The sequence below is a fragment of the Taeniopygia guttata genome, chromosome 3, assembly GCF_048771995.1.
Source record: "Taeniopygia guttata chromosome 3, bTaeGut7.mat, whole genome shotgun sequence".
Classification (NCBI taxonomy): domain Eukaryota; kingdom Metazoa; phylum Chordata; class Aves; order Passeriformes; family Estrildidae; genus Taeniopygia; species Taeniopygia guttata.
Window position 1 is genome coordinate 97,181,715 of NC_133027.1, and position 25,819 is coordinate 97,207,533.

Sequence of the window (25,819 nt, forward strand, 5' to 3'; positions counted from 1 at the left end):
CAATTTCAGAAACATATTGAAAGCTATTTCCAGACAAGTCTTACAACTATTTTTGGCTGGTTCTTTCGTTCCCTATCAGGCTGGGCAGGAAGGCAAATTGCAAAGATCCAGATCAGGTTTGAACTGAGCACACTTGGCATCTCCCAGGAGTAACCTAACAGTTTAGTGCAAGCACTGATGTCACTCATGCCTTCACCTGTGGTCACTGGCCTCAGAGCTCAATGGCTTAAGTAGCAGTTTGAAGTCTTCTGAGGATGGAAACAAGTGTTTTATACATGATAAGATTATCAGCTGTACTGGCCTTTCCAGTAAAGCTTCAGTGCCCACAGAGCACATAAACCACAAATAGGTTGCTGTAATGGGAGAGTATTGTGGATATAACCTTGACCACTTTTGGTGAACAAAGAACAGGATCATATTCTTGTTGCCACCCTCCTTTCTAGCAGGACACCTGCAATTAGAGTGTAATACAGTTCTGCTTCTTAACAATTGCTTGTAACACAGACATTAAAATTCAGTGTCACCCTACTGTCAACCAATTTCAGTTACACACAATAAGGACATTGAGAGAGTGGTGGTATCTAAGTACATGCATCTATTTATTTCATACTGAGATTAGATGGAACTCAAACGTTTGCATCACTGCTCTCACAAGAGAAAGCCATTTGTTCAGTCTCCCCATTCACTTGACACTGCCTGATTGCAGACAGTTGACCCTGTGTCATACCTGGCAGCACTAAGGACAGATGAGGACCTGTGCTGCCACTTACCTTGAATGCTTAGCATCTGTCCCAGCTTCAGTGCCGCTCCCCGGACCTTGCACAAGGTCCTCACAATCCTTTCTGCATTGGCCTCTGACAGGAACGGGCTAGAATCCATCACTGCTTTTTTCCCTGAGGGCAAGGAGAGAGAGTATGAATGAAGAACACCCTTATCTTGGCAAGCCCACTCCACTGTGTTAGCCCACATTCAACAGATTTGCCCTTCCCTAGGGAAATCAAACCAGGACTACACCGAGTGCCTTCGCTGCAGCCCAGGGGCACAGGCTGAATTGTACATGTGCCTTAAGACAACCTTGATATCGTTGGCTTGAGGGCCAGGAGCAGCAAGCCACAGCCTCCAAGAATGTGCTGCTCTGTAAACTGTCTGGGATCCTGGGTAGATATTGGTGCTTGAACTCACTGTGCCAGCCAGCACAGCCTAAAACACTGTGCAAATGTGCCTTGAGTCCCACACCACAGGCTGCAGCACAGCCATAGCCTCAGAAGGGCAGCAGGAGTGAGCCACAGCAAGGGGGAATCCTCAAAAGCCTCAGAAGCACACTGGCACAGACCAACAGGCCTCTTCCAACCTCTTAATGTGGAAGTTTACACAGAACAAGGCGAAAATCTACACACTCAAACACACACTTTCCTGCCCCCAAGCGTGTGTAAAGCCTGATGTCTGACAGGCTCAGAGAGGTCACACAGCCATGTACACACCAGTGCCACAGTTCCAAGTATGCAGCAGGGGGTGTGTGGCATAAGAAGCACTTCACTTTAATTATTTTTTTTTTTAATTAAGGGAGACTCTGATTCTAGTTTGTGGTCCCTTTGGGAGAAGCAAGCCAGAACTATCTTCCAGGGCAATGCCCAGCAGAGCAAGGACAGAGGGGGCAGGCAGACCCACTCACCTCTTCTGCTGGGGCTGCAGATCAGCTCCTGCTGACAGCCAGCCAAGCAGGAGGAAGGTCAGGTCTTGCAGCCAGGCTGCAGAGCTCACAGCTCACATGCTTATCTTGCAGCTACATTGTTTTCAGAATACTTGATATGAACAGAGGACAGAACAGCTGAAGCCCCCATAAACAATAAGCAGCACCCGAAAAGGCACAGCAGATGAAAACAGCCCTGGAGATCCCAGGCAGCAGATGGAAGTTACTGGTGTGTCATGTGCTGACTAGAGCAGCCAGAGATCCTCTCCATCTCCTGGTAGTTTTCAGGAAGGTACACAGAGGGACTTAGACTGGCCAGGGGACAGGAGAAATAACAGAGACAGACTGAGGTAGCTGCTGTCTAAACTCTGGTAGCTCCCACAGCTTAGTACCATTTTGTTGAGGTGCTAAGCATGTTACTGATCTGACAGACACACCTCAGTCCCTGCAAGGAGCTGGATTGCTTACAGACCTTCCCTGCAGAAGTGATTCCACAGAACTGTCCACTGGCAGAGCACAGATGTGTCAGGTACAGGCTGCTCTCCTGCCCTTCATCCCCCTTCTTTCTTTCAACTGTTTTGTGGGATAGCAGCAAGATGGCACGGTCTGTGAGACACCTCTCTCTACAAATCCCTGTCCTAAGTCAAGGAGGTACAGAAAAAGAGGAATGAAAACACCAGGAATACACAGGACAGCCATCCTGCTCTTAAGAGCAAGATATGGAAAAGCAGGACAGGTCCAGAATCCACCATTTCCAGCACATTACTAGCCTCGGAGCACATTTTTCTCTGGATAATGGATGTAAGGAGACTTAAGAGACTGAACAGGTAAAGCTACCCAGGGCAGAAGGATCTGGCTTTACACACTTGAAAAGCTGTCTCTCAAGTGTCCTGTCAGGAAAACAGTGTCCTTAGCAATGATGAAGAATACCCCTGTATGAGATGACACACAGGACCTAGGGAAAGTACTAAATCAAAGCTGTATCTTCCTTCACAGCACTGCGCACAAAAACATCCTCCTTTGAGTCAGCAGCAGAATAAAGGGGTTAGTTAATGATTAAAGCCACATCCAGAAGCCAGTGAACCCTGACAATTTTAACTCTTATCAGAGAAAGAGTCAAAGACAGGCAGTCCCAAATCCTCTTCTCCTGGCAGGCTCCTCATTGAAGCCTCCAGGGGCAATACCTGATCACCGGGCAGCCCAACAGCACGGGAGCAGCTCTTGCTCATGTACTTTGCTACAAGTATGCATGAACAAGGTGACCTGGAAGCAAGAGTGAAAAGAAGTACTATGTCAATGGCAAACAGAGAGAAAACAGACACAGGCCTCCAAGGCTGGGTGGAAAGGGAGTGGGGATAAAACCCACCACAAGTTCATGAAAAAAATACACCAATTTTCACGGAGTTAACATTTTACCCAAAGATGGCTGTCACCTTTTGTTGCCTCACATTATTTCCTCCCCAACTTCAGATCACAAAGCTAGTTTCACCTATTTCATCAGGGAAAGGAAAAAAGGCAAATAGAAGTCACATGCCAGCTGTGGCAACATGGACACCTCAGAAATTAAGGCTCCTGCAGCCACAGTGCCTGGGCCTGAGAGTTCTTCCACAGAACAGGCAGTAGGCAGACACCCTCACTAGTGCTTGACCTGCTTTTATTTTTTTTTTTTCCCTTCCAAATTCAGAATCAGCACGATCCTTTCCAAACCTGTGTGGAACTCACTGCTGCATCACTCCTTTTCCACCTTCTTTGCCACTGTCAAACGGAGAACTATTGACTAGTCTTTGTATTTGTTTTACAACCATCTGCCACAGAAACTTTGGGGCAAAGGAGTATCAAGAACACGGCCTAAGCACTTGAGACTGACAACCCAAGAATATTGCATTGTTGCCTTTCATAAGAAAATCCCACTGTGTTCAAATCCAGGCCAAGTGCCAGCCTGTCAGGGCTCCATCCAGCCTGGCATTTGTACAGTGCCTGAAGAACTGCCCAGGACAGATCATTAATAAGTGACAAAGTTGTCCTTGAACCCAGTCTCTATACTTGTAACAGCAGATGTTTATTTGGGCACTCTCATTTTAATTCCTGGGAATTTATTCTACTTTCCCATTCCCACCCTGTGTGGGCCTTATACTGTATTGACATACAAGTGTGTATTTACATACACATTTTAAATACTGAGGCTGCATCAAGGTTACCAGTGACAGAGGAGGTTATCAGCCTACTAGAAAAAATTCAAACTGGAAATCAAGTCAGTCATCCTCTTTTTAACAAGATAAGATGAGCCAAACCACTCAAAGATAGCAGCAGAATGAATTTATGTCCAGGACATCAGGCTTGGACAGAAAAGGAAGAAATTCACCAACTCTTGCACCAGACATATTTGTTCTAGGCTAAGTCCCTAAGAAGTGAATTGTTTATGAAAACTGGCATCCAGAGACAATTCAAAGTAGGGAGAGAGAAGGGTCTTGTGGCTACTAACCAAAGATGGGGAAGCTGAGAGGAAAAAACAGAACAGCACTAGCATAATTGCTACGGAATGTGCAGGAGAATAGGAATTTGCAGTCCCTCTGATAACAGCAATGGAAAGAAGAAGTACAAGCTGTGCTATCAGGATCATGTGTAGCTCAGGAGGGTCTGGCTAAGGGGTTGGGACTAAAGGACCAGTGTTTCTAACTCCATTTTAAAGCTGTAAAGACACTTGAGTTTGTACTAACTAGGCAAGAGGAAGGCAACCAAGAGAAAGCTCTTCCTCATTACTCCTGGATGCCAGTGAGAGTGTGAAATTCTTAGGCATGCCTTTGGGCATACACTCACATCCCACTTATTTAAGTCTGGAGTGCCAAGAAGTTACTATTAATATTGCAGCAGTGGGGAGAGAAATTACATCCTCCAGCAGCTTCCCAGGAACAGGACAATATGTCATTCTCAAAAGAGACAGGTCTCAGCCCAAACTCATGGTGCTGGCAGCCACAAAACTTGGGGACAAATGCCTCAAGCTGAAATCAGGAAAGGGGTGCAGAGGTCTTTTTAAGGAAATGCAAAGGTACTTATGTAATGAGATTTCCCCTAAGAACAGCTCAGATGTGTACTGTCAGAGAAAACAGTAAGAAAATGGAATCTTGGACTCCCATTGCATCCTCTGCTGCGCATTGCTGCAGGAGCAGAGCCCATGGAGAGAGCTCTCATTCATGGAGCCTTACCCACCACTCTAAAATACTGTGGAAAACACACATCCAAGGACAACAGCTAGAGGCTGTAGCTGAGTCACCTGGAAACCTTCCTGTGAGCCTGAGAAGCTCCAGAAGAGTACAAAGGCTGGAAGTCTTTCGCTTTTGCCTCACCTCCACACTTGCTGCTCTTGGCCCATTCTCAGTTCTACTATTGATATTACTCTCCTTTACAGCACATCCACTGCTCCAAGATCTTATCTAAGCAGACTTGACAGCAAGAGGGGAAGCAACAGGAAAAGACAAACAAACACCTAAAAATAAAAGCCAAGTTATTTCCTAATTCCTTGCCTAGCACTGAAGTTGGCAGTTCTCATTGCATTATTTCTTAACCAAGTTTGTTCAAGAAAATCACTCTTCCTGAAGCAAGATTCAAGACTGTAGTTTCCCCATCAAGAAGATAAAAGTTTAGAGGTGCAATTGCTTTATTGCAAGGAGAAAGTGTCTTCTGCCCTCTAAATTAAAAAAAAAAAAAGGTAGTCCTTCTCATGCTGTAAGAGAGAGGAACAAAGCTCATGTTATTCCCTCAAACTCCATAGCTCTGCAAGCTCATGTTTTCACTTGGGATGTGCCCAATTAGAAAATACTCTGGCAAGCAGAGAAATACCAACAGTTGTGCAATTCTGCCTCTGCTAAAAGCAACACAAATCATCAGCTTCCAACAGGTATCAACAACCTGTCAAACATCCGAAGTGCTGAAAGAGAAAAGCCTTCAAGGATTCTCTACAGAATGAACTGTGTTTGCTTGACTGCATGTTTTTAAATCAAAGCAAAGAAATCTAGCCATCCTCAAACACCTCAGGTCTTAAAGGGAAACAAGAACTCTTTGCCAAAGATCCTTTTTCTCTCCTGGGCTGCTCTGTATTGCCTTGCTGTTAATATTTGCATTTTGGTTTTCCAAATGCAAGCAGAGTCCTGGGTCATCCACCTCTGCCTCCCACTAATGGGAATGTATTTCATATCCTGGAGTGTTGTTTTATTTTGGTTGGGATTTTTTTGTTCAGTTGCTTTGTTTTTTCAGTGTTTTTCCCCCCTCCAAATGTCTTCATTTTTCAGCCACTCCAGTACCTCGTGAAACAGAGGTTGAGTTTCCATCCTTCTTCCGCCCCAAAGATGACCAGGGTGAAGACAGAAACTGAATTTGAGTAGAATTACAAGCAATGGTCATTATCTAAAAGTAATGCTTCTGAACCAGGAACAATATGACTTAATTTTTACTTCTAGCTACAAGTATTTCAACCTTTCATCAGCTCCCTCCAGTCACTGGAACCAACCTAAATGCACAATCAAACCAGAGAACCAGCTGAAGGCCAAACAGCCTGCAGCAACTGTAACAGACCTTGATATTTTGCAGTATCCTACCAAAGCTTTTTCTGGATAAAAAACAAGTGAACGGAACCACAAACTTTAGAGTAATCTCATGTTCTGGAGAAGAACACCTGGATTTTCTATGCCCTAAACCATTCACCACACACCCCCCACAATATTTTACCAACACAATGCTTAGAAGAAAGCCACCACGACATCATCAGGTACAACTTAGGAACATTTTACCTCCAACTTCAAATAAGCTGGAAAGGACAGAGGATCAGGTCAATTTGCACAGCACAGCCTTTTGCATGTTATGAGAATCCTTTAGAAGGCAGCAAAATAAAGATATTGGAAATAGACAATTCCTATTTAACAGGAGCATAAAGTGCTTTGTCTCTCTTACAAGAGAGCAGCCATCCTCCAAGTTCCTCCTAGGGAGAACATCCTTTAATTTCAAACAGACTACAACCACTAACAAAAATTTCAGACACACAGGCTCATCTAAAGTTTCTGTACTGATAGAAATGCATTGTTTCTGAACAGTTTAAAGAGAATTGTTAAATCAAGACAATCCAAGAATGGGCACAGGGATAGTATTCAACCTCAGGGTTGGCTATAGGAAAGTAAAGCTGTACAAATTGTGCTGGCACAAACACGTTCTCTGGAATATTCCTCTGACCTCTGTCTATGTAGTGAGGCTGTGGTGTACTGAGATGGGAGAAGAGCTAAGAGATGAAGAATAATATTGAAAATAAAATAACTACCCATATGCCCCGTTATTCTGTCTCACTACCCAGCCTTCAAAAGAATACAAATTTTGCAAATGCCGGTAAACTGTGTCTAGGGATAAAGAGGAGGAAAAAAAGAAAATGGAAGGACATTGAAATGGCTTACCATTGCGTTCCTCAGGTCTAAGACTCTTCTTTGCCACTTCTGCCAGCGCCCCAATGCCAAGACCAACAGCTAGTCCTTTAAAATAAGAAGAAAAAGACTCAAGTCAGAATGAAAAAACCTTCCAAGCCACATACAGAGGCATTTTTAGTAATTAACTTTATGCCACACATTCAAAAACACAACAGCTCTATTAGAACATCCCGGCTTTTGCAATGGAGTCATCTTCATTGGACACTGAAGAGTTTTCTTCTGTACTTCTTCAGCCCAGCATGCCAGCCAGGAATCATAGGCTAGGCCAGTCTGGGACATCTGGCTTTTATAAAGCATGTCACACGTTACTCAGAGCTTTGTGCTCTGGCTGATGTTCTGCTGTAGACTCAAATCATGGAGTTTAAAAAAAGGAAAGAAAAAGAAGCCAAAACTCTCACAAACATGGTTCTCAAAGTACAATTCTCAAGAAGGAACAGAATCCCTCTCACTCCCCACCATGCCACATTAGCAGGAGGAAAAACCCTATTTAGCATGAAGTCATTGCCAACAGAGTGTAAAGTTGTGCAACCCTGCTGTCTAAGCATTAGGTTTAATTGTGCTCATTAGCTACCTCTTCCTTCCATGAGCTCATTTACTGTGATGAATAGAAACATATTTTTCCCCGAGGCTCACCTTAGACCAGCAGTGTTGCAACTTGCAGTCCAAGGAGCTGGGCTGGGGAATAATCCCTCACAGCAGTAATACCAGGAGACAAAACACCAGCACTCCACATGCCCTATGACCCTGGCAAGCAGTGAATTCCAGGCTGGTTTCACAGCCACAGGTTAAGCTAGGACTACAAAAGCAGCGTTATCTGCCTCCGCTAACCAGAGCAAAGGCACTGAAGATTAAATGAGGCACAGATCTAATCATGCAGCAGTCCATACAACCAAAGGTCCCACTGTCTTCCCAATAGCAAAATATTTATTTTTCTGGCTAATAAATGGCATGGGCAATCCAAACAGCTGGTGCTGCTCCATGTCTCCTCAGCAGTGGTGCATCCCGCTGTGCTCAACTCCCACAGTGCTGACAGTACTGGGTGCACCTGCTTCCCAAGCACCCCAAGCCCTCCTCAAGGCACTACTGGAAAACTTCCCAGGTAAAACAACCAAGGAGCAAAGTCAGCACAATGAAGGAAGCAGAGCTGTCCAGCACATGGCATTTTGCACGTGTGCAGGAAGAACCACACGCACAAGTTTCATGGACTCAAGTGAGAAAGCCTGGCCACAAACAAGGTGACCCTCATCCTGGATTGGAGTTTTTCCTCTCTCACATCTCTCTCCTAGTACAATTTCAGGCTTGTATAATTTGTCTGCTTCCCAAACAGCTCTACTTTTAATATTATGGACTACATGCACCGGTACCAGAGAATCCTGCATAAGGTGAAGCACAAGAGGCATCAGTGACATTACAAGGACGTTGGGGTTTGGGTTTGTTGGTTTGGTATGGGGGTTTTTGTGGGATGGTTTTTGTTTGAGGTTTGAGTATTTTTAATTTTTCAATATTTTCTGCAAGTTTTTCTGTGGAGTTGCAGCACTGAAGGAAGTCTGATGTTAGTAACTAACTTGTGTGGACCTTTCAATTATGCCAAACCACGCATCACCAATGAGCAAGTGCTTTGCACCAGAAATCCAGAGATTTTATTAGCTAAACAAAGTGAGAAAAACACCCCTGGGCTTCACAGAAAACAAGAAAAAAGGCTTTTCAAACACAGCATAAATACCTACTAAAATGCTGATACATGATGATTTCCAATCAGATCTCACATGCAAGACAGTAACTTGGAAGTACCAAGAGTCACATAGGAAGACAATAAATACATATCTCATCAATAAAATGTGATTTTCTAGACGAAATACCACTCACAGAACATTTCTGTTGGCCTTGATCCCATTTTTACCACCTCCAAAACATTGCTCCCCCCACCATAAATCAGCTTGGTCATTATCAGAGCTAGACTGAACTGACTGGCAGCAGTTGGTTTCAAATTAAAAACACCACATCTTCTTCTAAAGGTTCTATGATCAATGTCTAAAATTAAGAATTACTGGATTTACTGCCTGGCCATAAAATAAAACATCAGGAGTTTCTAATCTCTTCATCATTAAGACACAAACCACTTCAAAGGTAAATGAAAGTCTAGGAACCAGATTCTACTCTGTCTTGCAGAATAAAGCTGGAGAGATTACAGCTTCTTTAAAAGCAGCTTGGGTTTACATCAGTGTGGGCAGATCAGACTACAAATGAACGTGTCTTGCACCTTCCCTTTCATGGATGTGCACAGCTAAGCATCTGTAATAAATACTGCACTAGAAAAAGAGCTGCTTTTTCAATAGGCGCTCTTACAATTTCCTCACTGCTCACTCTGTCCAATTTCCAAAAAAAGTACACCCAAACCACCAATCAAACAACAGTTTTAGATAAAGTCGGGCAAAACCAAGTGCATGGTTAAACAGCTGCTAAGCTTTAAAGATCTGAAGTTTAAACAAAGGCTTCAAACATCTTTAAACTATAATCACAGAGTTTTCTGCTGCTCAGCAATCAAGGTTGCAGAAGAGGATGTAAGGGTGGATGTTTGGGGTTAAGGTGTTTGCCTTCCCAACTAACCACTACAGATGCTGAGGTCCTGCTTCCCAGGAAGTACCTGGACATCTGCCTGCCAGTAGGGAGTCATGAATGAACTCCTCTTGCTGCTTTGCTTCAACATGGAGCTTTCTTTGCTTTCCCTCTTAAAATGTCTTTATCTCAGCTCCCAAGTTTTCTCCAAGTTTTTGCTCTTTCCTATTCCTTCCTGCAGTGGGAGAAGCAGCTATATGGGGCTTAGCTGCTGCTGTTCACCTGTCACCAGGAACAAGTCACCCCTCCAAAGAACCTGCAGTGCTACAAAAGCACTCTCCTCCTCTGGGCCACTAATCTACTTGCACAGGACACTCCTGATGTCCTTCACTTCCCTTGTTTGCAAGATGTGTATTTCCTCCAATATTAATCGTGATGGGACAGTTCTCAGCAGTGCTCAACAGCCATTGTTCAGCACCTTGAAAAAATAATATCCTTAAGTACCTCTATAAAGTCATTCTACTGCATTTTGCACTCCATGCAGATTATTTCAGGCCTGGAAAATGCCACTTGGTTCTATACCAGCAGAGTGGTTCTTAGAATATTTTCCAGGTATCTGCAGCATCTAGTACGCTGCAAACCAAGCCTATCAAGGGATGATCTGGAACCAGTTTTGTTCAGGGCAAAACCTCTTGCTCAGCAACTGAGACAACAAAACAAACAGGAGCTGAATGGGCTGTTACCACTCTGCTCAGCCTGCTAAGCTCCCACCCCTGTGCTGGGGAGCAAGACCCTCCCCTGGAGCAGCCTGTGCCCTGGTTTTGGTCACATAAAATACCACAATCACCACACAGCACACAGTGAAAGCTCCTCAGCTGGACAGAGCATTGAAAAATATAATGAAAGGCTCATGGGACAAGATAAGGACAGGGAGATCACTCAGCAATCACCATCACAGGCAAAGCAGACTTGACCTGGGGAAATTAGCTCAATTTATTACCAATCAAATCAGAGTAGGATAATGAGAAATTAATACTAAATCATAAAATACATTCCTCCTACTTCTCCCTTCTTCCTAAGTTTCACTTTATTCCTGAATTCTCTACCTCCTTCCTTTCCCCAGCAACACAGTGGGAAGGGGATGGTGGTTACAGTCATTCCACCACACATTGTTTCTGCTGCTCCTTCCTCCTCAGGGAGAGGAATCCTCACACTCTGCCCCTGCTCGAGTGTGGAGTTGCTCCCACGGAGACAGTTCTCCACAAACTTCTCCAGTGTGAGTCCTTTCCATGGGCTGCAGTTCTTCCCAGACTGCCCCAGCACAGGCCCCTTCCACAGGGTGCAATCCTTTAGGAACAGGCTGCTCCAGCAGGGTCATAGGTCCTGCCAGCAACCTTGTTCCAGTGGGGGCTTCACACAGCTTTCTTCAAGCATCCATCTCTTCCTCTGAGGGCTCCTCCACGGGCTGCAGGTGGAACTGCTCCATTGTGGCCCTCCATGGGCTGCAGGGGCACAGCTGCCTCACCAGGGCCTTCACCACAGGCTGCCAGAGAATCTCAGCTCCAGGACCTTCCCCACCTTCTTCTTCTCTGACCTTGGTGTCTGCAGGGCTGTTTCTCTCACTCGTCTCTCCAGCTGCAATTTATTCTGGATTTTTTCCCCCTTCTTAACTCTCTTCCCAGAGGTGCTGCCACCTTTGCTGATGGCCTTGGCTTGGAGCAATCTTGGAGTCAGACACAGGGGAAGCTTCTGGCAGCTTCTCACCGAAGCCACCCTGCAGCCAAACTCTTGACAAACAAACCCAATACACTCACTTGCCACTCACATGAATATCTGAATCCTGCAGCTGACAGGCCTGGATATTACTTTACTAACATACCTCAGAGTAGGTTTTTGCTTTTTGTTTTCAAAATTGTTAAAATCACATTAAATCTAGACTTCACCACAAGCTTCCTGAATTTTCTTTAGTGCAAAAGAATCTTATTATATCATTAAAATAATAAACTTAGAAACCAGGAATATGATTAAGGGAGACAGAAACAGCTTAGAAAAGTCAAATAAGGCAAGGAAGGGAGAATGGAAATAAAAAAAAACAAGAACTGAGTAGGTGGAACTGATGACCCATCAGGCTACAAAACAAGCATGGAACAAAAAAAAAAAACCTGCAGAAAGTCTGTTTTGTCAATTACAATCCTGGGAAGAAAAAATAAATAAAAATCAAGGATGCTATTTAGTACTATAAATACACCTACCAGCAGTCACTCCAGCCACTGCAAGCAGCATACAAAAATACATGTAAAGGACTAAGAAGTTCAGGAGGGGATCTTGTGCTGATCACAGAGCAATATTAGCTCAGTATTACACGCAAGTGCTGGAAAACATGATCTTCAGTCTTTCCAGTAAAATGTTCTTTGCCCACACAAGAGCTCAGAAGCCAGGCAAACTCAGCAATCCAAGCAAGTATTTTTGCCTCCTGTTGCTAATTTGTCCATCATCCACCAAAGTGTCCTGAAATACTGGCTGAGACACAGCTGAACAGTCCTTGTAACATGTTTTTCTTTTTTTGAGAGAAAACATGCAAAGACAGGAGGAGGAATGGGATTATGCCAATAGCATGGGAATTCAGCTATCTGAACCCCGGGAATAGTTAAATTAACTCTGTTTTTGACCTACTCAACATCACTCCACCTTATCCAACATTAAAATAATACTGTTGTAACATGGAAATAAAGAGGGGAAGTGGATTTAAAAAAAAAAAAAAAGTGTTAAATAAATCAAATGCTAGTTTGACTGGTGTGGAGAATATAGGAGAAGAATCCACCTCAACCACTTTATTTCCCAGAATGATTTCTTGGGGTCCTCAAATGAAGATGGCATCCCAAAGCACACAAGAAAATTCCTGCACAAAAAGTTTACTTGTTTTAAGCTACATTCCCTCACAGATATGGAACAGCCTCCTGCCCTTAGTTATTTTTAAGGCAATGTAAACAGCCAGGCAGTAGAGCAGGAAATAATCACCCCCCACCTCTGCCATTCCTTGTTTGAGTCTAATAATTTGAATGTCCTAGGAAGCAAGGACATAAGTAGTTCACTAATATTCCACAGGTTAACAGTGATATTTCCTGCAATATTTCTTCATCCCCCTCCAATCCAACCTGGCCTTCAATACTTCCAGAAGTGGGACACTCCCAATTTCTCTGGGCAGGCTGTGCCAGTGCCTCACCACCCTCTGAATAAAGGAGTTATTCCTAACAACTAATCTAAGCCTGCCCTCTGTCAGTTCAAAGCAATTATGCCTCATCTTGTTACACACAGGTCCTTGAAAAAGTCCCAAAATATTACCAAGGGATATCTAAAACTGAAATAAACTACCTATAGATCACATCTGTTGTTTGCTAAACCATCGTACTGACAGTACTGTTTCTCTTTGCTGTTGCAAATTAAAATTCAGAGAGAAAGATAAGCAATGAATGCTAACATGATATTGCAGAGTCCAGAGAATCTGAACAATTTCTGCAAAAGAATTTTCCCCCAGAAGCTCTCTAAAAGCAAGCACTCTCTCGGCAGCCATTTTAATAATATAAAGCAGACAACTGGAGGAGAGTAGCAAGACCAAAACAAAATAAATGACACACAGATGATGTCTGGAGATGCCGCTTTATAAGTGATCTCTTTCTTTCCTACTCTCCCTTAGTGGTTTTGGTCTGATGGGGCTATTTGTTTTGGTTTTTACCTTGAGGTTAGGAGAAGACAGGTTATACTTCCCCTAGAAGCATGAGTTAGCCTTCCCTCACACAACAGCCTTGGGTGCCAAAAACTGGAACATAAGGCAACAGCACTGGAACCCAAAGTTCACAGAAAATTTGGTCATCTGCCACTTCACATCTACCAGCTGTCAGTAGGCAGCACAGATGAACTCAGAAGATGACAGCTAAAACTGCTGTGATACTTCCCACATCATTCAAGGCTACGTTAGAATGGAGACCTGTGTGCTATTAGAGCTTAAGAACATAGTCAAGTGAGTTTTAAAAAAATGTCTTGTTACTCCAAAAAGCAGATCATGAACCCTGCTTCCCTTAAGGAATAATATGCATGCTGTGAAGCCAGAGTGCCTGCAACAGACTACAGGGTTAAAGAGATCTGACAAGCATGAAAAACTTATCACAAAATTCACTTGCTGTTTATTCCTCCACTGCACAGGATCAGCCCCTGCCCCAGCTCCTCCTAGCGTGCCTATTAGTCTGACAAAAGGACACACAGAGAAAAAAATAATTGTTTTTTTATATAATAGTTGATTTGAATTACACTTGACAGGTTATTTTTCTTTCTTCTGGGATCTGTATCACAAGGCTGTCTCCTTTGTACATGTGGTTCTCTATCAAATTTTGTGGAAGAGAATTACAAGAGCCACAAGAGACTGTTCACAACCTAGATAGGCCACTATCATCCCAAAACAGTACAGTCACAAAAAAAACCCAACCACAGCAATAGACAGACTCCTCATCCAAGGAGGAGGATTACCTAAGTAGCACTATCTGTGTTCATCTCTCCACCTGCAATATGTGATACCTTATTCCTTAGGAACATGTTAAGTCCTTAGATGGTTTTGGATACAAGACATTAAATAAGCACCATCTGTCAATATTACTTAAGATAATACACTGCTTTTTGATATAGTAAGTCCCATTCTGTATGTAAAATTCATTTAGACTTCAGCTAACTTGATCTTACAAACTCAGAATTTACATCCTTTCTGGGAGAAAATATTCTACAATCAATGGCCAAGTAAATCAAACCTTGACTATTATAATCTCCCCATGCTCAAAAAAGAATACCAGGAGGAAATATTTTATATTTAAACACTGTTCAGAGAATTAGCAAGGATAAAGTTGGGGAATGATTACTTAAAATAACAGCTGCTCCAGCTCTCTCTGCTTGACAGTAACTGCAGACTGTAAGGACTGGGAGAGTTTCCTCAAAGTGCAATCACATGTGCAAGACTGGGGTATTTTTACAGGCTGGGGAACAACCTGCACCTGAGTCTCTCATTAAAACAGCACAGCCTACATGGTATGTGTTACCATGACGATGTGCAGCTCTACTATGCACCCCCAAATCATCTGCCCCAAACTGTTAAGAGCAATGAAAAAGCCCAAATCAAGCTCTGAGCTAACCAAGCTGTTTGTGGGAAAGCACTTTCCTATTAGCAAGCTGAACTGGCAGATGGAAGCACGCAGTGGTGCAGGGCAGGAGCCCTGTCACAGCCAGCCATTACCAGCGGGTGCAAGTGCCATGGCAAACTGGGAGTGCAAACTGACCTCCGAAGTTGGCGAGTCGGCCGATCCTGGTGACTGGAACCTTCCTCTCCCGGGCCCGCTCACTGAGCTGCAGTGGAGAGAGAGGGGAAAAACAAAACAAGAAATCCACAAATTAACTGGGCATGTGGTCAGACACCTGCTAAGCACAAGCCAGAGCACTTGAACAACTCCATGCTGCAGAAAGCTTTCCTAGATCCCAAGCCTTGTATCTAGTGGGAGATTTTCAAGGGAATACAGAGCAGAATGGACACACCATGAACTGAAATATACACTGAGCAGAGAAGAGGGCAAGAGGGTGGGAAAGACAGAAGAGCTGATAACCATGTTTGGAAACCCCATTTTCACTTTCAACTCAGCAGCCCTTGTATTTTGAACTTGGAGAAGCCACACAATGCTAACTCAAACCCCCTTCCACACACAGAATTAGAACTCGTGGAGGGTCATCAGATTCACAGGACAGTTCCTCCAGGCACAACAGCAGGAGCAGCTAAGTATACAGTTTCATCCAATATCCTGAGTGAGCCCACAGTGGCATCTGATACTGGATGTGGGGAAGGAGCACAAGGTGACAAGTATCTGCACTGTGGGTTCTGCACTCACACAAGCACTAAAGTGACAATTGTGAGCTATGCTACTCTCCAATCTACTTATGTTCAGAGCAGCATTACCTCCACCTCTACAACTGCAAGATGCCACACAGGAAGCCACAGTCGCCACTGTGATTAGCTTAGGTCCAATTCTAAGCCTATGTACACTTTTTAAACATCCTCTCACATCAGATTATCTGACATAAAGGAAGCAAGTGTGAAAAGAGAAACTGAAAAGCTACAGAACAAATATCACAGGGCTAATGAGCACCGACACTTCCCTCTTTTGCCTCCAAAAAAGGAATAGTGGAAGAGGAAGAAATGAGAAAAACATAGGAGAAGATGAGTAAGGGCAATCTAGTACAGACACCACAGTACAGAGAATCCTTAATTAAAACAACATACCATCTGTTTGTAGGGTTTCTGCCCTGAACCTGTTTTGGCCTGTCTGGCTTTATCAATATCTTCAGCTGTTAATCCACCAACAGAGGAATGGTCTTGGTGAAAAGCTCTGTTTTGTCCAAAGGCAGTAGCAAAAGGATTTCCAGGGTCCCTAATGCCTCCAAATAACCTTGCATCCATTTTGGGAGGGAAAGGCTTCTGACTCATGCCAGAATCTCCAGTCTCATCAATATTTCTAAAAGGTCCATTTGTTTTGTAGGAATAAGCAGGGCCTTCAGCGCTGTGTTCCTGAGGCTTGCCAGGGGCAGCGAAGTCCATTGGAACATCTGATGGCTCTCGGGCTGAGAAGTCATAGTCTTTCCCAAAATCCTCACCGAAGTCAGTAAAGTTCTCCTGCTGCTTGCCTAGTTCCTGCAAACAGTAATTGAAATAGTTTAAGAAAATATCTTACACCTTGCTCCCTACCCACCCCTAGTCCTCAGAGAAGAGCATGCAGCTGGGTGTCATGTCTCCACAGTAAAGAATTGTAGAAATAGAGATTCTGCAGACATTCACAGTAAGAGACAAGAAAGAAAGGAAGAGATGCTGAAGATGCCTGGAATCCCTGACAACCTTTTAACTCCACTGATGGGACAAATTCTTTAACAGTTTCTCAAATATCCATAACTGGAGATACTTTGTTTTTACATACACTGCCAGAAAAGGTCACTAAATATGGAGTTCACTAGAAGCAATGCACTGCTCAGGAACAACAGGTGATTGGAGCTGCAATACCACATAAGAATAACGTTGTTTCCCCTCATCCCAGCCTGTTTTCAGTCACATAACAGGAGCACTTCCAAGCCCAAAGCCACCTGAAGCAATACCAGATACCTACTTACAGGCAGAGTAAGCTCAGCCTTTCACAGTCATAACACTACCAACTGCAAAACACATTCTATTATTCAACCACCAAACTATGTGTTGTCATCCCAAAATAAATAAAATTCTGTGCCTGGAGCAAGGATAACAGCATCAGGCACAGCAACACTGCAGGCAAGCTTCTCCTGACACTTTTTTCTGTCCTAACCTTGCAAAAGCTGCCCCACAAAGTCCAGATATTTCTTAACACTTTTCAGTCAAAAATAAATACATAAATAAAAATTGACAGCAGAACATTATCTCTAGTTCACTTATTCCTTGACATATTCTAGTTACTTATCTCAGCAGTGGCAATACCATAAAATAACTGATGACTATTACAGGCTATCAACAGGATTTTAAATCCTGCTGTGGTCAGGCAAGCAGGCAGCATATTTCAGGCTCTTTCCTAAACACTAATTACATTTCCCTCCTTAGAGAAAAAACCAGAACATGGTCTTTCCTGTTATTCAGCAGGTCTCATACTATTCTGAAGCTCAACATCACAGTGGGGGAGGAGAGGAGAAATGTTTACAGATGGGGACTGTAACCCACAATACTGACAGTGATTACAAGCAAGAAAGCTTTCCTACCTCCATACTTAAACTTTTAGAAATATGCCAGACAGCTAAAACCCTGTCAATTAATGTAAAAGATCTTCCTCTCTACAAAACAGAAAATGCTGTATGTTTATATTTCTTACTGAGCCCTGCTTTGGCAACAGCTTTTCTTGCTGTTTACAGAAAGAAAACAGCTTTTCTTGCTGTTTTTCTTGCCATTTACAGAAAGCAGGGCAAGTGTTCTGCAGTTGTGCTCATTGGGCTTCTCTTGTGCAGAGAAACATGCACAGAAACAGAACATCTCTCTCTCTCGCCTCTTAGGAGCAAGAGGAGGACAATGACAAGATACAGCACTATCCCCATAAACAAACACAGAAGTTAGTTCTACTGCAAGCTTAAGTAGAACCCAAGAAAACACTGGCCCAGATTCTAGGACTGAAGCTATAGGTTGCTCATTGCATAAAAACCATCCAAATCTCATTTGTTAGTTTCTGCTTCAAAAATGATCATCTGAGCTACACACTCCTTCTAAAGGATGATTGAGAGAGATAAGCCCCTTGCTTTCAAAAGAGGGCAGCACAACAAATGTGAAGCTCTTATAAATCTATCCCAATCTCCGATGAGAGAAGCTGCTGTCTGGCTTTTCTTATGTTCCTCATTTGAAAGCCAGTTCCAAAAATCCAGCCTGGGCTGTAAGTGGTGAATGTGAAAACACCTCACCCTGAGCCACTCCGAAAAATAGCATGTGCATCAATTCTGCCAAGAGAGGAAGCAGCACTGAGATAAATCCAATGCACTCTAGAAGAGCTCCTTCATCCAATGCACTCTAAAAGAGAGGTAAATCAATGCCCAGAGTTTAAAGGAGACTCTAAGTAACAAAGCTGCTGACCAGTCTTACTAAGAGCTTGGTCTTTGACAAGATGAGACGAACAGAGCACTTCTCCAATTCAGCATGTCTTAAACACTAATGGAAACACTAACATTGCCCTCCCATTCATCCAAGCACCTTCCACACACTACTGGTTCCAAAGAATTCCCAGAGCACAGCAACATTACTATTATCAATCCTACACTTCAGAACTAGGCTGTCATTCAAGATGTGAGTTCCCTGACACTCACTCAACAAAACCAAAAAAGTACCTGGAGAAAAAGCAAAACATCAGACTAGACAGTGCACAAAGAGCTTTGCTTACCTGCACCTTCCCCAAGGCAGAACTAAACCGTTCCTCAGCAGTGGCCTGGAGAGTCTTTGCAATGGTGACTGCATCTCCCCCGAGGAGCACCTGCCGAAGCTGTCCTGCTTGGGTTTCCAGGATCGCTTTACTGAGCTTGGTCAAGCCCCTCATGACCATGATGGCATCACCCGCCATGACTGATGTCTTTCTGTGCTGAAATATAAAAAAGGAGAGGGAGCAGGGAGACAAGATGTCAAGAACAAGTTTGCAGCAGGTTTCATGTCCCATAAGAGCTGGTAGCAGATCCCTGGCAAATCTGTTCCTGCTTTGGCAAGCAGGCACCATGGGAACTTGTCTGCAGCCCAGATAGCACTCAGGCTAGCCTGAGGGCCTAGTTAGCTGATCTTACTAGGAAAAGAGAACTATCCTTGTTCTCAAGAGTTAGGATAACTTTCCAGGACTCTACACAAATATCCAAGTTACCATTGACCAGGGCAAGCAAAGACAGGTAAACACTGCAAAGACTGTCTTGATTCCTTCCAGATGTTAGAAGTGGATTAAAAACATTAACATTTGACATTTCATTATTACGGGGCCTTGGAACATGTTCTCAGGTCTTGATAGCACTGATGAAGTTCACTGTCACATTCCATTCCTGCACTGGAGTTATGCCTGCTCATTTTATATAGCCAAATTTCTTTACTCCTACACAAGTGATGAAGCTTTGTCCATCCTCCAAAGGTAGCCTGCTCCATAGGCTGTTCTGTCCCCAACTTGCAGCTTATTCTGCTACTTTTAAATGAAAGTTTAAGCATGCTCACATACCTACCACAGCATTCACAAAGTGGTGCACTACAGTGGATTTTTGACTCAGCCCCCTTTCCTTTTTAAGGGGTTCCATCTCAGATTTTTAACAGCCTGTGCCACTTCAGTGTCTTCAAATACAAACTGGGCACTGCAGGATGCAGGACAGAGTGTGTCTGACAAGTATAATTTCCATCAACTCCTTTGGCTCAGCCTAGAACCAAGCTCAGGCTCAGGACACTGGCTCTCCTACACCATTGTGGCTCACATAAAAGAAATCCAGTGGCTGGGGTGCAAAACCATTTTGCAGGGGAGATTTTCACCTGCCTATTTCACTCATCTGCTACACCTTTAAAGCACAGACAGGGTCAGGCTCCAGGACTGGCTCAGTTGCACATGTTACCATCTTTATTGACATAGACAACAGAGGCATGCAGTTGGAACAAGATGCTGACTAAGGTCCAACCTTGCCCATACAGCAGTTTCTGTAATGATTTGGAGAGAAAAAAATGTTCTGACTGCAGTAGGCACAGAGCACTAGTCTGAGGCCACATATTTAAGTTATCTTCTAGGTAGGTATACAGGTATCAATTAATTTTGAGACTATAACCTGTCAACAGGCACACGTACTCAACCATAAATGTTAATATACTGATGTGGTACAAGTGGTCCTGAGTCAACAGCACACAAGGCATTACATCCAGCTGCAGACCACAAGCAACTGGATCCAGTTATCTTTTCAGGAAACACAAGCCCTGTCTCAAGCATATCTGATGCACCTGTCAGGAAGGAGAAGAATGGACTGCTAAAGTTAAATTTCTGTCTAAATACACAAATTTGCTGCAATCACACAGGAACTACACAGATTACTACAGCTGAACTTCAGAGAGATATTATTATGCAAATTCAGGATAAAGCCCAGTTACTGGGATATTCATTCAACCACTGCTTTATCAGAGATCAAAATTGGGAACAAGCACTGGAGACAGGAAGTATTACACTGACATGTTGTAAGTACACTCTTAAAAGGACAGTCAAGTGTTTACAATGAATCTGGGCATAACAGGTTAGCTGCAAAAACAAAAATCAAGCCCACCTAGGTAATTTTTCTATGGTTCTCATTATAAGACCTATCCATATATCCAGACCTCTAAAGTGTTAATTCTGTATCTCTCTGAGTTTAAGCACTATGATTTGTTTTAACTTTGTATAATGCACTTTTAAACTCAGAAGTTGCCTTTCAGGTAAGGAAAGCTACTCTGTCAACAGGAAGTGTTTTTCTACCCCTACATCTTCACACTGGAAATTTCCACATGGATCTCACCCAAAGCATTTATTTGCGGGCTGTCCCTGCAATTCAGAGCCAGGCAAAGAAATCAGCCAACAACCCAATACTGTCCCAGCTGAAATGAGACCATTCAAAGGTTGCCACTATTAAGAAATAAGTGCTTTTGTGATCACAAGTATTAGCAACAAGGAAAGCTTGAGTGCAAAAAAAGTTCATTTCCTCCCAGTGAAGGGCAACAAAATCCCAAGAATCCCAAGAAGGGCAACAAAAAGTAAGCCAATACTGACTTGGACAACACACACAAAAAAGATCCACTTTTAACATGTATTCCTACTAATCAACAGTAGTAAAATGATACACTTCTTTCACCCAAAACCAGCCAAAGACTTTGTCATAAAGTGACAGTTATGATATGCTAAATGTGTGGTTTTTAAAAGAAATAAATCTCCAAACAAAATTTCAGGGAAATTAATGCAGCCACAAGTAGAAAACATGAATTGCGCAACACTCATTCAACCCTCCACTGCTAAATATATCAACATGCAAAGAGGACCTATTGCCCTACACAGACTTGGCTACAAGACACGGCACAGGGCAAATTCTTACCAATCCCTCTCTGACTTCCATTTTATCAGCCCCACTTGCTCTGCACAGCAGCTGTAACCACCTAGGTACCAGGTAAGTGGTTTGTTAGCTCAGAATCATCAGCAACATGCTCCTATGCAGTGCTGCCAAAAGACAGGCTATTCTAAATAAAATATATTCTGCATAATCAAGAAGATAAAACACTACACACAAAAAAATAACCAAGCATTAGGAAAATTACCTTTTTTTTTTTTCAATGCAGTAAGCACAATCAAGGACAAGAGACACAAAAACTGACACATACTTTTGAGAAGGCTGGTACTGTACTAAACAACTACACTTGTGTTAATACCCCACACAGATAACAGGCAAAGTACTTTTTCCTCATAAGACAAGTTCTATTCATACCCTACTAAATCAATAAATACAGTATAAGCAAGCTCTGTCAGAAGAAGATTTAGGCAGTGGTTCCAATTGGAATTGGTCCAAGTGTACCAAGTCTGTATCACACTTGACCTGCTCCCTGAGGATTCTTTATCTAGCACTAGCAAAGTGGGGCACTGCTAGCACAGAGCGTGGACAAGTCAGTGGTGTCTACACAAGCTGTCAGAGTGCCTCTAACCTGGCCTGAAGAAGGCTGACAAGTCTTGATTGTGAGCCCTCTTCCAAAAATAGGCAGGGCCACAGATTTGGTTTAGTAAGCTTCTCATAGTTGAATGAACTCCTGGAAAACCCCCACGCCTTCCAGCATGGGGAAGCTCGAGCCAAGCCATCCTTGGACACCAGGCAAGGTCTACACAGTGGGCAGAGGGGCTCCTACAGATTAGATGCCACCTGATTCAGAGCCCTGTTGTAACAGCAAAACTAAACCAATGCCTGGGATCCTCCTGTGTGCAGGAATCCTCAGCCTCACAACCCACCATTCTCTAGTCAATGACTGCCAAGTGTTCCCTCCCCATCATTCCAGACTACCAGACTGAAGGTATAAGCAAGTGCAGCTTGCTTATCACTCAGCTTATCAGAGGCTAATAACAGAAACCAAGAGCCTCGCTACAAGCAACACAAGAAATCATGTATTTGCCCCACTTTAAAAACACATTCTTCCATTCATTCCCTTTATTTTCCATGTGCTAATATCTGCTCCTACATACACACAGATCTGCTTGAGACTCCATGAGCTTTCTTCACTTGTACAGTGAAAAGTCTTACTCAGATATACATATGCATACATACACACATGTGCGTATACATACATAAATACATACATATATATATATATATATATATATATATATAGGATGGACCAAGATTTAAACACAAGATTTCTAATCATACAAATAACAGAAATATATCTGAAAGTTTTCTGTGCATGGTGACACAACCTCTTCCAGTTTATGGGAACTACTTCTGCTATCAACACTTTCCTAAACACCCAAACACTGTTGGATAATTTTGAATAATGTATTCAAAACAGTGTTGTTTTGAATAACAAAACAACATAACACAAAATAACTGGCCAGAGAAAAAACATCGAAAAACCCCCAAACAAAACCAGAGCAGTTTTACTGCAGCCAATATTCCCCCATCAGGTCTGAAATTTTAGCTGCCTTCTTTATCTTCAACTTTTACTCTAAATAAATGAAAATAAATAGTAAAATAATATTCACTTGGACAGGTAGTAAGGCAGATCATTAGATATCACATATCAGGAAAACAGCCTCTACATCTTCTCTCTCTCCATTATCCTTTATTACAATCCCTGTTATCTTAGGTGTATCTAAACAAGTACTAAAATCCTGGCTTCAGTGTTATAACCACCCATATCATCAGAGCAAGTGTGGCAAGAGTATAATGAAATAAAAATAATAAACACACAAACAAGATGCAGAAGGCCAGATACTCAGGACATTGTTCCCTGGCCATGAACCAACAGTAGACCTAAGTTCAATATAACTATTATTCATTAAGCTGCTCTGTAACTGTTCTTTTACAGATTTTTTCCAATTCTTTTTATGTTTGTTGCCATACCAACCCTTTCATGTGATCCTTTCATTCATGGCCTTTTTCAGTTCCATCACACACCTCCCCACCAGTTTCTTTGATACTAGATTGCCAGGTCCCTGCCTAGATGTATTTTCATTAGCTGGATTCCTTGGGTTGCAGCTGACCCAAATCTTAACCATGAAGGGCACAAAACCAGCATTATAAAAAGAAGAAGTTGCCATCATCCTTCAAATCAAACTGAAAATCCACCTTACTTATCCTTCATTCTTCCCTTCCCCTATACACTGCAGCTAAAAAAGAAGTGTCTTTAAAGATATGACCTGTAATAAAAGTAAGGACCCCTATATTTGATCCTGCCCCATGGCTTGCACTCAAGTCCCCTTAAGCTGAATTCATCAAGTCTCTGAAAGCTGCTTCACAACCACCCTTCCACAAAGCACTTTGCCAATGGCATTTAAAACAAACACCTTTGAAGGGCAAGTGGACCTGGTTTGCTCCCTAATCACTGCAATAGCAGTACACACACTGATAAAAATGGGCCACTTGGCAGACAAATGCCTCTTTCCAACAAAATTCAGAAGGCTTAGCACTCATTTTTGGCAAATGACAGTTAGTTCAAAACCCTATTTTCCCCATAAATGGCTTGACACACATAAGAGTGAAAAGAATGCTTGGACACTTTAGCACAGCCTGCTTTATTTCATGCACAGATACACCCCTGAATGCTCTGGACCAACAGTCCTGTTTACTTCTTTCGGGACAACGTCTGGGGAATGCAATAGCATAATTACAGCCCACATACCTGGAATTAACACAGTATCCTTCGACCCACAGATGGAAATAATCTACACAGATCTAGAAATAATTTAGCCACGATTAAGATTCACCACAATTAAGAGAGCAGAGGCCTCATTACAGGTCACTTCTGATATGCCTTAACACAGTACACTAATAAATCCTGTCGTGGGCACACGCTGTTTGCTGTTACACTGAGGTAGATCCAACACAGTTACTGTGATTTTAAAGGTCACTGCTCATTCACTTTTCCCCAGGAACGTGATCTCTATCTGCTCCTGAGAATTAAGTCTTTGCAGTTGGGGGCCCAAATAAATAATTTTAAAAATCCATTTATCTCATTTGCAAGTCAGAAGTTTTGCACCATGTGGACTGATTTCAATCTGGAGTTGTATTTACACCCAACACACAATCTTTGTATTACTTCTGCTACCAAGAGGAAAGGGAGAAAGAATAAGAGAACAAGGGAAAAAAGGGGGTTTCTCTTCTGTTTATGCAGTGGGCTGTGCTTATAAGTGCATTGCATTTCTGCAAAGCTCAAAAGCCTTAAGTGTAACTTTAATGACATGAATAATTCTGATGAACTTTGGATTATTGTTACTTCCTGTGCATATAGATCACTTGCTCAGCAACAAGGACAACAGTATAATAAAATCTAAATGGAGCACAACCTCCAAGCACACAGATTAATATGAGATTCTGGCAGATACAATACTTGAAGCATGTACTTAAGAAACATAACTACAAGATGAAATCTTAATTTAGGTTTATAGCAAGTTTACAGGAAAGCACAGTTCACTAGTTCCAAGTCACCCCATCAATAGTAACATACAGCATTACTTGAGAAGATAAATCCTTCACATCCCTATGGAATAACTCCATTTAGCAGTATTTATAAAAGGTTACACTAAAGTTCTTTACTGATCAAACCCAAACACTGAGCTTCAAACAAAATCTGAACACTACCAATATCTTCCCCAAGTCTGCAGAGCAGCTCTATTCTCTCAGTCACTTCAGCACTTAGAGACCACCAAAGCTCAGCTCCCTCTGATGCACAGTTCTGCACAGGAATCAACAGAGCTCCCCACTGGTCTTGTAATCTGACTTAGAATATAAAAAATAAATGAAGGAGGTTAACAACTAATTTTTTTTTGCACACATTGTTATGCTACAGTTGTTTTTATTGGAAGTTTCGACTTTCCAAAAGCACACCAATGTTATTTAGGAACTAGAAACCAATAAAGTGCTATGCCTCACAAACACAAATCTCACAAAGTGCAGATTCCTTTAGAGTCAAATACACCACTACTTAAAGCAAAGGCCTTGAGAAAAATAGCAGCTCTTCCTCTTGCATTTAAACACACACCCCTTTTCACTTATAACTCTCAAAAAGCTCAGGAAAGGGGACTGATACCACAGTTATCTACTTTAGAGGGGGGAGAACAGATGATCTACCCAAACTTACACTGCTTGTCAGACATGGGGTCAGAAACAGAATCTCAAAGCTCACCATAGTACACTGATCCTTACAGTACACAGCCTATCCCAAAGAGTCCTCTAAACACCCACCTCTATGCATCAAAGACAAGCAAGGATTTAGAGCTGGTTTGCTGACCACCTAAACAATATATTTATATTTATTTGCCAACAGTCACCATTAAATGCCACACTAGAAGCAATGGCTTCTAGT

General features: G+C 42.6%; 1 protein-coding gene across 1 annotated transcript in view; it reads right to left on the minus strand.

The window, feature by feature from the left end:
- Positions 1-25,819, minus strand: part of COQ8A (coenzyme Q8A) — a 42,896-nt gene that overhangs the window by 12,656 nt on the left and 4,421 nt on the right. Inside the window, exons 2-6 of the mRNA XM_030268954.4 lie at positions 18,672-18,866; positions 16,022-16,429; positions 15,030-15,096; positions 7,126-7,200; positions 771-893 (exon numbers count right to left, since the gene is read on the minus strand). Coding sequence (XP_030124814.4) covers positions 771-893; positions 7,126-7,200; positions 15,030-15,096; positions 16,022-16,429; positions 18,672-18,848 — 850 coding nt within the window. The 5' untranslated portion in view covers positions 18,849-18,866. The remainder of the gene's footprint in view (positions 1-770; positions 894-7,125; positions 7,201-15,029; positions 15,097-16,021; positions 16,430-18,671; positions 18,867-25,819) is intronic.